Source organism: Nyctereutes procyonoides, unplaced genomic scaffold (genome assembly GCF_905146905.1).
Source record: "Nyctereutes procyonoides isolate TBG_1078 unplaced genomic scaffold, NYPRO_anot_genome, whole genome shotgun sequence".
Taxonomy (NCBI): domain Eukaryota; kingdom Metazoa; phylum Chordata; class Mammalia; order Carnivora; family Canidae; genus Nyctereutes; species Nyctereutes procyonoides.
In genome coordinates, this window is record NW_026575047.1 from 44,970,244 (window position 1) to 44,987,347 (window position 17,104).

The window sequence follows — 17,104 nt, forward strand, 5'->3', positions numbered from 1 at the left end:
CTCCCCACTGAGCAGGGATACAGACTACCGTGGGGCTGGATTCCAGGACCCTGGGATCATGACCTGAGCCAAAGGCAGACACTTAACTGACTGAGCCACCCAGGTGCCCCATGAACGGTTTCTTCTGATGTTGTTATAGAAACCTTAGACTGGTTTGAATGATGTAAAGACCTGAGTGGGCAAAGCCTAGTGGATACATCTATATTTTGGCTGGAGGTGAGGACATTATAGACCACAAGCATCACTAGTCATCTTGGATATACAAATATGGATTGTAATATGGCAAACTTAAAGAATTTAGAGAATTAATTGGAATATATAAAATTTTGGATGAATATTATAAACATTTTTGTTACTATGCGATTTTCATGGTGCTAGAATTTCTTTTAATTGAGCTCAACAAGTTCTTCCCTCACAATGGTCTCATTTGCAGAGGGGAGTAACAGTGCCTGCCTCAGAGGCTGAGGGTGACTCCTGGCTCGGTCTGTTCATGGGAAGTGCATAGTGTGGTATCTGGCTTGCCCCATTCGCTGATACCAGGAACGAAGTATTTGTGCTATAGATTTTCTTTTTAGAGATATTATTGAAGGTAGTATAATTTTAAAGTATCTTAAGTATAGTCAAAAATTTATTTAGCTGTATTTTCCTATTTTGTAAAAGACATTGATGTGGTTAGGACAGTGATCTAAGTACATGCTTTTATATGTATGGCACTCAGAAAACACCCAAGAGTCAACTCTAAGTTTACCATGTTTTCATTTTTCATTGTAATTGTTGTGAATAAATTTTACATTCACATGGTTCCAAATTGAAAAACTGGTATCCCTCTTTCTTGTATCTTTCTAGAAATGAGAAAATATGTACTATGGAAAATGAATAAATCATGTTTTTTCTCCTAATACCACAAATGCAGCAAGCACACTGTTCTGCACCTTGCTTTTTCCATCTCTCATAGGTCACTGTTTCTATTAATTTCAGGTTTATCTTTCCACTGTTTCTATGCAGTGTGTGTGCCCCTCTTATACAGAAGATAGCATAGTGCGTATTGTGTTCTGTATCAACATATTTTCACGTGTGGAGATCATGCCGCATGTTGTAGAAATCTCTTTCTTTTCTTTTGCAATTGCAGTGTTCCACTATGTTCGGTAGATGTTGATTCAGACTTTACTGTTTCTGATCGATGAATATTTGGGTTGTTTTTAGTCTTTGGCTGTTACAAAGACAGCTGTAATGAATTCATGGTCTAAGGGAGATGCTGTGTTGTATCTCTACAAGCATGTCTCCTGGATGGGTTTCTGGAAGTGGGACTGCTGGATCCTGGAGAAGCATGACTTGATTGGATTTTGCCAAATTCTCCAGCAGTCATACCATAACTTATAGTGCCACCAGCAGTGTATATTGGTACTGGTTACAAGTCTCACAATTGTCAGATGGTTGGGTTTTTGCCAAACTGATAGGTGAGAAATGGTATATTGTTTTTCTTTTAAGGAGTAAGATTGTGAGTGTTTTTCTGATGAAAGTTGCTGTTTTTCACCTGTAGTTTGTGACTTGTCTTTTTACTCATGGCACTTTAAGAAAACTTAAATATTTTATATAATTAAATGTATGTGTTTTCCCTTATCATATTTAGATTTTGAGTCCGTTAAATACATTTCCTCTACTCCCAGTATAAACAGGAATTCGCTGTGACTTCTTCCTCTTATACTTGTGTGATTTCATTTACTTTTATATCTTTGATCCACTTGGAGTTTCTCCTGGTGTATCCAGTTTTATTTTTCTGTATGGTTATTATATGTTTCAGTGCCATTGCAAGTGGTTAGTTTTATCCAGCTGCCTGATTTTTGTTTTAAAGACTTGCATAATCTATTATGGATATACTATATGTTAAAGGACATTCAGCTATATGATCTTGCTTTACAGTATTGTGGTAGATAATTTTGTATGCACACCATTTTGCACTATACTCTCCCACTAAGCATTGAATAAGCGTGGCTGTTTCCTCTTGGTCTCATCAACATAATGTTTTCAAATTTTTGAATTTTTCAACATGATAGAAATGTTAGAAATGGTATGTATATATATTTAATTTGCATTTCTCTGATTATGAGTGAGGTCAAGTATTTTTCAAATGTTGAGGAATCATTTGTTTTTCCTTCTCTGAATTGTCTCTTTATCCTTTGCCCATATTTCTGTTGCAGTCTTTTTATTTTACAGATGAGGAGACTGAGACCCAGAGAGGTCAACAACTAGAAGTGAGAGGGGAAAAGGGAAGGGAACAAGGATACTTTGTGCAAATTTGGGAATAAATCCCAGATTTTTGATTTTGAGAAGTGCCTTTCCCATTTTCACACATTCTGTTCCAGCTCTCTTCAGAATTGCTGGGAATAGCATTTGCAAATGAATTCTAGAGGATTACAGAAGAATATCTAAATAACTATTTATGATCATAGCACCATTTCATCAACTTGAATGTTAAAAAAAGAAACCGTTTCTTAGGCTCTGAGCCCTCTCCTCTCACAGACAAGTGTCATTATCTTGTGCCATCATCTTCCCAATATCTGGCTAAGTTGACGGAGTTTCATCATCATTTTTATTTATTTATTTATTTTTAAATTTATTCATGAGAGACACAAAAAGGCAGAGACACAGGCAGAGGGAGAAGTAGGCTCCCTGTGGGGAACCTGATAGGGGACACGATCCCAGGACTCTGGGATCACAACCTGAGCCAAAGGCAGATGCTCAACTACTGAGCCACTCAGGTATCCCTGGGTTTCATTTTTAATTCTAGGATTATTTTCATTTGGCACTAGGGCTAAGGAAATCTTTTCAGGACACCTTTTGTTCATTTCAAATGGTATTAACTTGATCCCCTATTTTTTCAGTAGAGAAAATAATCTTTAAGACACTTGAGTTTTCTTGAACTCTGTTAATAAGGTAGTTAGAAAACAAAAGAAAAAACTTCAGTATTACTATTAATCCTTTAGGATCTTTTTTACTTTTAATTTTAGAACCAAAATATAAAAGATAGGAAGATTAAAATAGAAATAAATACTAGTGGATTAAAAAAATCCTCAATCTTAAAAAACTGAATTGTTTAGAGGTTATTTTATGCCTGTTTTTTTTTTTTAATTTTTTTTTTATTTATTTATTTATGATAGTCACACACAGAGAGAGAGAGAGAGAGAGAGAGGCAGAGACACAGGCAGAGGGAGAAGCAGGCTCCATGCACCGGGAGCCTGACGTGGGATTTGATCCCAGGTCTCCAGGATCGCGCCCTGGGCCAAAGGCAGGCGCCAAACCGCTGCGCCACCCAGGGATCCCATATTTTATGCCTGTTAATTGGAAAGCTTTTTTGACTTTAGGTCATCTTAAAACTAACAATAAACCAGAGATACATATCAAGTGTGAATAAGCATTCAGGGTGTGCTGATAATGTTTTCTGTGGAACTGCAGCAAATTCTCACTTAACTGATGTGAAATTGGTATCCTTTAGGGAAAGGACCAGGGAAAAAAAGAGGCCCAACAATCAAAATATCGGGCGTTCAGGTTAACGTGAAATCCATTATACAACATGAGGAAGAGTTTGAGATGCTGCATAAATCTATCCCTGTGGACCCTGAAGAAAAAAAAAAGTGAGTCTATTCTGTGCATATGCATGAGTGGTTGTGCTGTCAGAAAGGCGATTCCAAGTTAAGAGTTGTGTGTTATGTAGGGTTTTCATGGTCTTATGTTTAACACATCACAGTGCTTTGTCCATGTTCATTTTTGTTCCTTTCCAAATTCTAAAGGCCCCTCCTCATGTCCTCCTGTTTTTGAAATCCTTTTAGATACTGCTTAACCTGCCGAGTGAAAGCTGCACATTTTGATGTGGAGTGGGGGGTGGAGGATGATTCAAGACTACTGCTGGGAATTTATGAACATGGCTATGGAAACTGGGAGTTAATTAAGACGGATCCAGAGCTTAAGCTAACTGACAAAGTAAGTAAATCTGTGATGCTGGAGATTTCCAGAAGATTTGTTACATAACATTTTTATATTGATAACTTATTTTTAACTATTCTCTGGGGTTGGTGGATCACATTGGAAATTAGTACAGTAATAAATTCCTGGGATTTCTTTTGTTTTGGGGAATATTACCATCTTTAGTGGACTGTGGTACTGTTAGATGAAGATAATAGCCAGGTAAAATTTTGGGGAAATCACAGGAGAAATCTTAAAATTCTAATTCTTATTATACATCAAATCTTATTGCAACAAATACCAGGGTAAGATTATTAATAATACAAGGATTCCTTGGCCTCAATCATTGGCCCTCTTGTTTAAAACAATATTTGAAGCAATTGTGTTTCAGTTCTCCAAAGAATGAGCTACACCTTGGTATTTTTTGTAATGGAATTAAATATTGGCTGTACTTCTCCCACAGAATCGAGCCTCCCACCCTATCTGTTGTAAATCAGGCTACCAAGTAGTAAGGCCGTACTCAGAGCTATAAGCAGGGAAAGCTGACTGGCTCAAATTTTAGTAGGATGCGCTCCATGTTGTGCTCCTGGCAGGGCTTTTCCTGGCACGTCAAACAATGCTCATCCCATGTGTGATGCTCTAAGAGGGTGACAGCACCCTGCCATAAGCACTGAGACCAAATCCAGCCTGGCCTGAGAGGTCCAGCTGTGGTAGCAGGGACGGATCATGTCCTGGCATAGCTCAGTGCTCTCCGGCAATGCTCTAAGAAGCATTTTCAATCTAAAACGAAGCTTTAACCTAGCTCCAGGGATTCCCTGCTCCTGGAAGGAGGAAATCCACGACGGCTGGGATGCTCTAGCAGATGAAGCCAACAAGCCCCTCCTACCTGAGTTGTTCTACCCTGTTAACAGCACAGGTAGGAGCCAGTGGGAGAGCTGGATTTCTCCATCCCATTTTGTAAAATGAGAACGGCTCATAAGGGATTTTCAGTGACTGGGAGCCATGGACATGAGATAGGATCTGAGGCTTTATCTGTATTTTGGGTGGTTGGGGAGGGAAAGGACTGCTTAGTTCTTTGTTGACTGTATGTATCCTGATCCACTAACCGGGACATGGGTGGTGGCGGGTGCTTCTCTTCCTTTCCTGTTGAAGATTCTGCCTGTGGAGACAGATAAAAAGCCTCAGGGGAAGCAACTGCAGACCCGAGCGGACTACTTGCTGAAGCTGCTCAGGAAGAGTCTGGAGAAGAAGGGGGCTGTGACGGGCGGGGAGGAGGTGAGTGCAGCTGCCAGCAGAGCATCCTTCAGAGGGCTGAGGCTACCACCCCGCACAGTTAAGTAGGAGAAGGGATGCCTGCTTTCTCTGGGCGCAGCACACAATGCAATCATCCCATAGTTAGGTGTTGCTTTTGAAGTTCCAGTAATGATGGTTTGGTTGGTAATAAATAATAGGAATGTTCATTCAGTAATTGGCCTGAACATTTTGACAACTTTCTTACAAGCTCATTCTCCTCCAGTTCTGCCTCAGAATAGTCCTCACCTCTCCCAGTGCCACTGATCCAGACATATATGTTGTTGTTTTTTCAATTTTGGAGCTGCTTCCTCAATTTTGGACCACAGTTCTTGTTACTGTATGAATACCACCAGATTTAACTTGTATAACTGACCCTGGGCTACTTGTAACAGTGGGTCCCAGAGGTACAATGGATAGAATCCACAGTTAATGCAGAAGCTGGTTTTCAGTTCTGACTGCCTTACTTACTCTGTACAGAATACCAAAGAAGTTGCTTATGATCTCATTTGAACCTTATCTCCTTTTATTTTCCCAATTTTTCATTTCAAATTCAGGCCTAGAAAGCTGGCAATCACAGTGAGATGTTATATCTGGTACTAGCGGTCCTTGTTGGGTGTGTGTTCTCCATGCTCTGAGAGCTCTGCCCTTTGCATATATTTCCATGTATTATAAACAAAATGAATTTTAGGGAAAGAAAATCACGATGATCCCACACCTTGTTTTTGTTTTTGTTTTTGTTTTTTTTTCATGTAATAGTGTTAAAAGTAGTGCCATTCTCCAGATAACATGTTGAGTATGAACTATATGTTGGGTTCTGGAGGGACAGATTAGGTCCTGTTTATACTTGTTTTATATGTCTGTATCCTGTTTGAGGGGATCAACAGTATTTTAACCTTTCCCTTAATTTTTAGATAGAGCGTATGTCTAGATTTTTTAATGTTACTGCTAAGTCTCATGTGTTTGTGTCTTTGTGCATAAATGTGCTTTTCCTTCTTTTGAATTCTATCTTTAGCATAAATTCTGAGCACTGGAATTAATACAGTCAAGGATATGGGTGCTTTTATGTGGTGTAAGGACATGTGTAGGGCTTACATTACTGTTTTCCTCTCCCCACCCCACCACCCACCCCCAGGTAAAATTGATGATAGCCTTTTGAAATAACTCTGAATTTTCTCATTTGAGTTAGTGGCTGCTACTGCTCTAAAGAGTTCTAACGTTATTTGGTCATCCTTTTTCAGGTTTGTGGTTTTATCATCATTTTCTCTCCTTTCCAGGCCAAATTAAAGAAGCGGAAGCCTCGAGTAAAGAAGGAAAACAAAGAACCCAGGCTGAAAGATGAGCATGGGGTTGAGTTTTCATCTCCTAGACACTCAGACAATCCATCAGAAGAGGGAGAAGTAAAGGTATGCGGCTGGATTTCAGTTGAGGGTTGCCTACATTTATTGTGCCAACTGGTATAAAACCATTCAAAATGTGTTTGGTTTATATGCAGAGTCAATAAAGTGAAAATAGAATATATATGTCTCTGCTTACCCAGTGAGAGAGCAATTTGTTCATTTAAGCCAACCATCACAGATTCATGGGTAATGGAAGTAGATGAAGCGAACCATGCAAGGTGTAATGATCAGTGGCCTGTGACACCCAGTCTTGTGGTTGAAGAAGATGGAGTAGTGGTGGGGACTGCAGCTCACAAGGAGCCTCATGCTTGAGGCAGGGGGGCAGGTGCTCTGCAGTTTAGTTTATCGTGGGCCAATAAGACACATCTGTGGGTCAGGTTTGGCCCAGGGCCTGCCAGTTTGTGACCTCTGGTTTAAGCAAAGTGAAAGCATTCAGTGTGTTGTTTCAGTGAGTGACAGCCTTATGGGATTTTATGTTGTTGCCCTTTGAGTGTGATTGTACTTTGAGATTAGCTCCAAGAGGATCAGCAGTGGGTACAGAAACTGGCATGAAATTGTCATGCACAAATGAATTCAAAAAGTTGTAGCAACCGTGACAATTACTTGGTGACAGGTATATCATATCTCTGGTCCTCAGTTTTTTTCTATCTGTGAAAGGGCAATGATAATGCTTATGGTTGAAGGGTTGCTATGAGAATTTAAGAGAGGATATGAGTTGCAGAGCATCTGTTGCTACAGGCTTACCTGGTGATTACCGGAGAGCTTAGAATTGTGTGAGCGCCTGCATTAGGGCTGTGTGCTTGAAAACAAGCTTAGTGTGGATGCAGTGATGAACCACTGCGGACAGTGCTCCTGTCTCTAGAAAGTAGACGAGTAGATATAAAGTTGTGGCAAAAGCTCACAGCCCTGTTTGTTTTCTAGGATGATGGCTTAGAAAAAAGTCCAATGAAAAAGAAACAGAAGAAGAAAGAGAACAAGGAGAACAAGGAGAAACAAATGAGTTCTAGGAAAGACAAAGAAGGGGACAAGGAAAGGAAGAAGTCAAAAGATAAGAAAGAGAAGGTATCAGCGTCCTTGTGCTTTACTGAGATTCCCATAGCCTCGGAGATTTCTGCTAGGACCTAGACAGAATGGGCCTGGAGCGCCCTGAAGTAATCGTCTTTGTGGGCACATCCAAGAAGGAAGGCCTGGGCTGTCAGAGGGATACCTGCCCCTCTTCTTACAGAGAGGAAACGTGCAACTGTGGGGTATTTATAATACAGAAGGCCTTTAGTTGATCTCTTATTACTTATTTCAGAGGGGAAATTTTGAATGGATAGGACAGGTGAGAAATGTGCACTTACAAGTAATGACCTGAAATCTGTTCTCATTTTCACGGTACAAGAGTACAATCCATAGATGAATTTGAATATTTGAAAAGTTTAGGAGTCAGCCCAAACATACCAAGAGAAACTTTTGGAGTAGAAATGAATGAAAAGCCCAGCTATTATATAATCTTCCCTTTGGGACTTCTGTGAGGTGAATCCCAAACCTCAGGATTCTGGTAGAGTGTTGCATGTATGCTTTCTGGCTTCTGATGAAATTATTTTGCATTTGTGTCTCTCATGAATAAATAAAATATTTTTAAAAAGGAGGGGGGCAGCTCTGGTGGCTCAGCGGTTTAGCACCGCCTTCAGCCCAGGGCCTAATCCTGGACACCTGGGATCGAGTCCCACGTCAGGCTCCCTGCATGGGGCGTGCTTCTCCCTCTGCCTGTGTCTTGGCCTCTCTCTCTCTCTCTGTGTCTCATGAATAAATAAATAAAATATTTTTTAAAAAAATTATTTTGCAGTTAACCCTTAATCCTGCTTTTATTCCACCATCTATTGATAATCTCTAGTAGACTTTTTGATATTTGGAACTTTTCTTATATATGTAAGTACAAAATGAAGATCAAATCAGATTCCTTGGGCAGCCTTTTCTCCCCACAGAAGCAGTATATAAGAAACAACTTTTCCAAGTGAATAAGGATTAAAATCACTTTGAATAAATAAAGAAGATTCTATTTATAACACCTTGGAAGCAGTGTACACTTACCATGCTGAAATCACTTTCAAATTTTTTTATGTTAGGAAGCTTGCTGTGCCAGATACATTTGCATTTGTACTCCAAATTCTTTTTTTAAGTGAAGTATTTCCAAAATATAAAAGTACAGGGAGCCATTTCCCATACATCCATTCATCCACCACCCAGATAGAACTGTGGCCAGCATTTTTTCACGTTTATTTGCAGTGCCTTTTGTTGAGCTGATGTATTTTGTGTTTCGTGCTCATTACAAATACTGTTGAAGCCCCTCTCCATTTCCTCTTTCCCACTTTCATTATTCTGCCTCCCTCTTTTCTCCTCTCCTGGTTTGAAACCTTCCTGCCCGTGTTTTTTATACCTTTACTATATGTTATATACAATTGTAAACAAAGCATAGTATTATTTTTTTAAATGTTTATACCTGAAGTTATTATATATATATATATGTATCTCCATCCTTTCATGGATAAATGAGATTTATCCATGTGGCTTCATGTACACATCAATCATTTACAGCACTGTAGTTAATACAGACTCCTAGATGAAACTGTATGATTATAAAGCTCTTAATAAAACATGATACATGATACTGTTCAAGAGCTCTGCCAATTTACAGTCTTCACCTGTGGATGTTTTAGATGACTTTATTTTACCATTTGTGTGAACTGAGCCTGTCACATTTACTCTCTGGAGTGATGTGGCATAGATAAGATGTCCAGCTTACAAGGCAGGATTGCACAAATGACAATGATTCCTTGTAACTCTTTTTTAAAAGCCTAAAGGTGGTGATGCCAAATCTTCAAGTAAATCAAAGCGATCTCAGGGTCCTGTCCATATTACAGCAGGAAGTGAACCTGTCCCCATTGGAGAGGATGAGGATGATGATCTGGACCAGGAGACATTCAGCATAGTAAGTCTTGAAATGGAGGGGTGCTGGTGTGTGGCCATAGTGCTTGCTGTGGCTCTGCCTTTCTCGGGCCCAGCCTTACAGCCTTAGCTGTCTTGATTGAGCATTAGTATGTTACTTTGGAATACATTGCTTCTACTATCTAAAGACCTTTTGCTCTGGAAAGATAGGCAGGAAGAGATTTCCTTATGCTCTAGTGAGAAAGAAGTCTGGGGACTCGATTTCTTGTCTTGTGCTCCCAGTCAGAAAAGCTGCAGGGGAGGTGGGAGACTGGGTGGCTCAGTTGGTTAAGTGTCAGACTCTGGGTTTCAGCTTAGGTCATACTCTCAGGGTTGTGGGATTGAGCCCTGTGTCAGGCTCCATACTGAGTGCAGAGTCTGCTTGAGATTCTCTGCTTTTTTCTCTCCCTCTCCCTCCACCCTGTGTATGCCCCCTCCCAAATAAATGAATAAATGAATACATACATACATAAAAAAAAACTTTTAAAAAAGAGAAAGGCTGCAGGGGCCCTTAGAGGCATTTGGGAAACAGACATGTTCATTGAGCTAAATTTTATTGAATACGCTCTGTGTGCTGACCCCAGAGTTACCTACGATGTTGCGAAGAGAACTACTGTCACTGCAGACTTCACACTTGAGTAGGGAAGATAGTCGGATAGCCATACAGATGAAGCTTGTGCTACTGGGATGGGCTTTGGGAGAGGGATAGCAGATGCTCTGAAGATTCTGTGAGAAGGGGATCTGACCCAGGCAAGGGCTGTCGGGAAGGCAGCTTTAAGGAGATGATGTTGACTTGGGTTCTGAAGGAAGAGGGAAAGGTCACAAAAGATGAGGGGAGGGAAGAACATGTCAAGGCCAGGCAATGGCATGTGCAAAGGCTGTGTGGCAGGGACTGCCTGTAGTGCAGCAAGGAGGTCACAGAAGGCCACTCTGGCTTGGTGTGGTGAGAACCAGGGAACAGCACGACATGAGACGAGGCCAGAGTCCTGGCTGAGTGAGCTAGAGCAATGGTGTGCGTGAGCATGGTGTATCTTTCTTACTCCCACACCTCAGTGCTGGGGGCTAAGTCATGGCCAAGTTGTGGCCTAGGACACTGTCTCTTTCCTCCTGTGAGATGATAATGTGATAGGGAAAGGGAGTTCATGGACCAGGTCTCAAGTGGGAATGGAAACAGACTAGCATGCCCTCAGGGACCCTCACCCTTCACCAGGGCTCCATGGTCCACATGTGCTGTGCTCTGTGATTCCTCCCACCTCTCTTCCCAGAGGTGTGTAAATCACAGCTAACTGACCGTTACTTCAGTCTCAAAGAGAACCTGATCTTCCAGATCAAGATACTCCTGCTGTGTGGCAGCAAAGGATAGGATATTGATCTCATCCTGTAAGGTAGTCTCCTCTCTCATTGCTCCTTTCTCCTTACTCTCAAAAATCTATATACATATGTATATATATATTTTTTTCTTTGTACTTACCTAATCTTAATTCTCTATACTGTTCTGTCCTGAGCTGACGGCAAGTAGTGATTCTTATGTAAAGTATGTTTAGGTATTAGAAGTATGTCTAAAGAAATATTTTTAATGAAAAGGGTATATCAATGAATGTGTAAACTGAATGAATAAATTCATTGTACAACCAGCATCTGATTTGCTGACCTTTTCCTGATTTTTCCTTAGTCCAATATTTATAAGAGAAAATCCTAACACAGTATTTCTAATAGTAACCATTTATTTTTAAAAATGTTTTCACCTATTGGCTTTTTTTATGTTTTAGTATTATGAAATCTTTAAAAACTATAGAAAAATTTAAGGAATATAATAGTGATACAGGTACCACGAAACCTTGTCATATGTGAATTTTAAGACTCAGAGTAAAGTTGAAGGCCTTACTGTTTCTCACTCTAAACCTAAACTTTCCTTTCTTACCTCTCAGAAGTAAGGCTGGTTTCAGATTCAGTTACTGTTCATGTTTGGTTTTAGCATTTTATGACTTCTGTTGGTCTGTAAAGACAATAATGACTCACATAAATAGCCAGGCACTGTTTGTGCATTTTTGTTTTTTTTTTTCTCCACAACAATCCTATGAGATAGGTAATTCTCTCCACTTTACTTACTAAAAAAATAAAGATGAAGAAGGGCACCTGGCTGGCTTACCAAGAGCATGACTTTTGATCTTAAGGTTGTGAGTTTGAGCCTCACATTGGGTGTGGAGATTATTTAAAAGTAAAATCTTTAGGGTCACTTGGGTGGCTGGCTCAGTTGGTGAAACATTCCAACTTTTGGTTTCAGCTCAGATCATGATCTCAGGGTTGTGGTCTCAAGCCCCGAGTTGGGCTCCATGTTCAGTAGGGAGCCGGATAAAGTTCTGTTTCTCCCTGTGCCTCTCTTCCCGCTCCCTGCTCATGTTCTCACTCACTCTCTTTCTAAAAAAATAAATAAATGAAAATAAAATCTTAAAAAAAAAAATGAAGAGAGTTACATAAGTTATGTGTTAACACAGTAAAGATGTAGGGCAAAGGTTTGACCCAGATTGTGTGGCACGAGCACCTGGGTTCTTAACTGTTCTAGTGCACAGCCTCCCATTTGTCCATACACAGCACACAGTATTGCTTTTCATGTTTAAAAACTTTATATAAATGCTACACTGTGTATATCCTGTAGCTTGATTTTCCTCCTACAGCATCTCTATTTTTGAGGTTTACCCATGTTGGTAATTTAAACTGTTTCAGGGGCTCCTGGCTGGCTTATTTGGGAGAGCATACCACTCTTGATCTCAGGGTTGTGAACTCAAGCTTCACCCTGGGCATAGAGCTTACTTAAAAAAAAAAATGTTTTTTTAAGTTTATATTATTCTGTATCATGACTTCCACAATTGATGGTTTCTCCTATAGATAACCTTAGGGTTTTCCAAATGTCAATTACTAAAAGTAGATGGCAGCAAAATTCTTGTAAATATTCTTAGTTATACATGTATGAGCGGTTTTTTAAGGTGTATAGCTTGCACAGAGCTCTGGGTCTTTCCTTGGGCACGCATGTCCACCACTTTACTAGGTACTATTAAATTATCCCTTCTAAGCTATTTGTGGAGATTTATACATTCCTAGCAGGGAATTTGAGTTCTGATTGCTTCCCAGTCTCAGAAACACTTGGTCATTTCTGATTTATTAATTTTTGCTAATCTGAGGAGTATGAAATTGATCAGTGGCATAGTTGAACATTTGTTTTTGTATCTGTTAGGCATTCATGTTTCCAGCAGATTGCCTGTTTGTATACTTCGCCTATTTTGGTAATTTGTTCTTAGCTTTTCTTTTTTATTTATTTTTTATTTATTTTTATTTAAAAAAAATTTTTTTTTGTTCTTAGCTTTTCTATAGAAATCCTTTACATGTTCATGATACTAATCTCTTACCCATTATAGTCCTTAGAGACTCCTTCCAGGTTGTGATACATCTTTTAATTTTGTGTCACTTTTGAAAATTGAAGTATAACTCTGGAAAGTAAATGGAATTACCACAGATAGAAGCTTCAGGATTTTCTTGTGAAGCTTCATGGTCATCTTTAGTTTGTTGTACCAGAAGCCTTATGGTTGACAGCCATGCCCTATGTGTCTTAGAAGTTTTCTTGAATTATTGTATGGTGATTTCCTCCTAATTCTTAGTTTTAGCTTTATAGAAGTTTTTGTTTTTGGATATTGGACTCTGGGAGTGGTTCCCAATATTACTTCCTTTTTTTCATTCATGCTTTTTAAATTCTGCTGTCTAGGAGATCCCCTCCACTTTATCTCTCATTATTTCTTTTAAGCTTTTTATTTCTCTTGTTTCATTTCTAAGATTTCTTTCCTGTCCGTGGTTCTCTTTATTTTCCATCATTCATGTTAGATGCTTTTTCAGGTGATGGTGATTTAGAATTGTTGGTTGTCTGCACACACATTTGGGAGTAGGGGACTAACCATCCGACCAAAGCTCTGAGCATGTGAGTGGAGCTTGGTGGACTTCGTGTGATCACTGTTCGGTGATGTGGCTGGGTTGGTTTATTGGGAGACTGGCTGGCAGGGAGTAGTTCCTCCTCTTAGATGGTCAGATTTTGTGGACAAGGACCCTCCAGTCTCCTGAGTGAAGGGTGAAGGCCTGACTTTCTTCATTCTGGAGTCTGGGAGGCAGAAGGCCAGGTGCTGACTCCTCTGGTATATGCATGGTCATTACTCCTGTTTCAGTGTGGCACCCCTGCCTCTCCCCTGTGCCTGTGTTGCGCAGTTCAGAGACCTCTCCTTCATCCTCCTTCAATAATAACCTCTGTACCTTTTGCTGAGCAGAGTTGGAAGTTTGGGTGTCTCTTGTGAATCTGGGTATTTGTTACTTCTAAGTATTGTTGAAAAAACCAGTCCTTAGTTTTAACTCTCTCCTGCTTCAGAGATACGTCGCTCACCTCTGTGGGGGATGTTACAGTATAAACCAGGTTGGTTCTCATCTCCGGTCTCTTAAGTCATTTCCTTTGCTGCCAGTATTTTGTTACTCTTGTTTTCTCTGCATTTTCCCTTGGTTTGAGGGCCCATCTCTAAGACACTCCCTTTACTGTTGTTCAGTGGAGTTGGGCAGGGGGAGAAAACAGCTCTTGTTTACAGCTCACCATCTTTATTTGGAAGTTAGTATCTTACAAGCCCAAAGGACTTGTGAATATTTTATTCTGTAGTTTTAGATAGTTTATCTGGTGTTTCTAGGTTAGTTCTGTAATCTTCTCATTTTATCTTCACAATGACCTCCTGAGGTATTATCATGCCCCTCCTGCAGATGAGGAAACAACATTTTGAGCTATAATGAAGGTATAGGAGTCGTTGCTCTAAGGGCTTCTTTTGGACCTGCACTTCAGGTTTTCCTGACGTACATTTGTACTTGTTCCCGGAGCCTTAACCCATCCCTCCTCTAGCAGTAACGTGGCATGAGGGTGAGCTGGGTTTTCTCTGGGAATTTAGGGCACAGAAAGACAAGATGTTTCTGCTGCACGTGTGTCATGTCTCTTCTCTGTTGTCCTGTTGCAGTGCAAAGAGAGGATGAGGCCTGTGAAAAAGGCACTGAAACAGTTGGACAAACCTGACAAGGGACTCAATGTGCAGGAACAGCTGGAGCACACCCGAAACTGCCTCCTGAAAATTGGAGACCGGATAGCCGAGTGCCTTAAAGCCTACTCAGACCAGGAGCATATCAAACTGTGGAGGAGGTCAGTAACCTTGGCCTCAGATGGCCAGGAAACTGTGGGTGTGTGTTGGGGGAGGGAGGGAGGTATGTTCTGTTTTTGTTTTATAAAAGGTTCAGAGTCACCTAATGGAAAAAATATTTTCCCCCAATAAAAACCCGTGTATTAGTAATATGCAGGCTTCAATTCCATTTTTCCTGTAATAGGCCATTCCACTGAGACCAGTCTTTTGAATAGGTAGGTGGATGTCATTATTTCATAAGAGAACAGCAGGAGTACCAGATTTACTGGTCTATTGTCAGAACACACACTTGGTCTGTAAACCTGGATCTAGTCTTATGACTTTACCTGCCTCAGGTTGATAGATACAATGTGATAACTATTTAAATAGTTCTCTCCTAACACATGACATGAAACAAAGACTAAAGTCACCAGAACTGTCATTTCTCCATTCTCTCAGATAACTGAAGAGCTCTGGTAGTAATTTGAGTTAATTCAGAACTGAAGAACTCTGGTAGTTAATTTGAGTTAATCCAGTTTAATCCAGAACTTTAATTTGCATGGCTCATATATATTCATTTATGTATTTACTTTTGATATTTTAAGAAAATACAACTGAAATTTCTTTCTTAAAGATCACTGTAACATTAAGTCTCTTTCTGTAATCCAAAGTTATTTTGAACTCCTAAACTTTGTAGTTTATGTAATTATCTTGGTATAAGAGGCCCAATCTCAGTGGACTGGTTTTGAGTGAAAAGTGGCAGTTAAGAAAGCTTCTTTATGATGCTATCTACCACATGCTTCACACCCATAAAAAAAAATTAAGCTTCAAAATGTTACTTTTGTTCCCCGTATACTGTTAACAACTTTCTCCTGCAGAAGAACAGGCAGGGAGGACACTCTTAGGAAAGGTGGGCAGGTGTCCTTGAGCTGGGTGTGGAAGAGTAGGGCTCAGATGAGAGTTTTCAGGCTTTGGCAAAGGCTTAAAAGTAGGGCAGTGAACTGTGAGAGGTTTGTAGGGTTTCATAGGTTTGTAGGGTTTGTTAAGACCCAGGTCCATTAGAGAAGATCTTACAAAGAAAGGGAAGTGGCTTTGCACACGATGCAGCAGGTTTACGACTTCAGGAGCCAGTATGATTTCTGTGGGTGGCATGATGTGACGATACTGTTTACTACGAAGTGTGGAAGGAGATGAGACTCCCTTTTCCAGCTCACCGTGAGTTACTGCCTCCTTCTTCGAGATGCCCGTTAACGGTAATGCCTTGCTAGGATGAGTGCAGTGGTATTGCAGTGGAGGCACTTCTGGGAGTTTTAAGAAGTGATAGGCCTTGGTGGCGACAACTGGGAAGGAAGGAGGGTCAGCAACATGAGGGTACCTGAATGTATTTAGGTCCCAGCCTGGAAGATGATGGTAATGATGGTTTGTGTGGCAGAGTCCAGGAGGTGTGAAATGTGCAGGAAGACTCTAGGACTTTCCTGGGTGCTGGTGTAAAGCAAGGGATTTTAGCTAGGAGACTCCTCGGTCAGATGCTGTTGACTCTGGCATCTAAAGATGTGTTATGTTAACGAAGCACAGACCTGAAGGAGTGTTTCTGTCATTTAACTTTTACATTTGGGAGAATATCCATAGCAGAATTCAGTAGCTTGCCATCAATAGAGAGAACAAAAAGTCATTTAAAAAATTTTGTACTTTGGGCAGCCCGGATGGCTCAGCGGTTTAGCACTGCCTTTGGCCCCGGGTGTGATCCTGGAGACCCGGGATCGAGTCCCATGTCGGGCTCCCTGCTTAGAGCCTGCTTCTCCTGCTGCCTGTGTCTCTGCCCCTCTCTCTCTCTCTGCCTCTCATGAATGAGTAAATAAAATCTTAAAAAAAAAAATTCTGTAATTTATTAGAACTGTATATTTTTTTATTTTAGGAACCTATGGATTTTTGTTTCCAAGTTTACAGAATTTGATGCTCGAAAATTGCATAAGTTATACAAGATGGCTCATAAGAAAAGGTCTCAAGAAGAGGAGGTAAAATACAAATTTAATCCTAATATATGCAGATAAAAACTGGTTCCATAGAAAAATTCTTTAATTACTGTTTTTTCTTGGGGAGATGATCATGGGATGATATTGTTAGTGCTAGAAGGGTCATTGGTTACAGAAGAAGATGTAGGTCTAGCAGTGGGGAGGTGCCTACTGGCACAGTGTGCTCTTCGGCGATATTAGCTCTGTGCTCTCTTGGAATGCCACTGTAGTATGAAAGTAACAGTAAGATTTGACAAAAATAGCCAACGTATTAGAACCAAAGCGT

The 17,104-nt window shown here is 40.3% G+C and overlaps 1 protein-coding gene across 4 annotated transcripts in view; it reads left to right on the top strand.

The window, feature by feature from the left end:
* The window catches only part of CHD2 (chromodomain helicase DNA binding protein 2), a 121,088-nt gene that overhangs the window by 88,580 nt on the left and 15,404 nt on the right, over positions 1-17,104 (top strand). For 3 of the 4 annotated variants that reach the window (XM_055326039.1, XM_055326041.1, XM_055326038.1), the window contains 8 exons: positions 3,494-3,632; positions 3,828-3,978; positions 5,113-5,235; positions 6,528-6,656; positions 7,572-7,712; positions 9,490-9,624; positions 14,651-14,829; positions 16,722-16,821. In XM_055326039.1, the coding sequence (XP_055182014.1) occupies positions 3,494-3,632; positions 3,828-3,978; positions 5,113-5,235; positions 6,528-6,656; positions 7,572-7,712; positions 9,490-9,624; positions 14,651-14,829; positions 16,722-16,821 (1,097 nt within the window). The remainder of the gene's footprint in view (positions 1-3,493; positions 3,633-3,827; positions 3,979-5,112; positions 5,236-6,527; positions 6,657-7,571; positions 7,713-9,489; positions 9,625-14,650; positions 14,830-16,721; positions 16,822-17,104) is intronic. The other variant, XM_055326040.1, reaches the window with a different exon arrangement.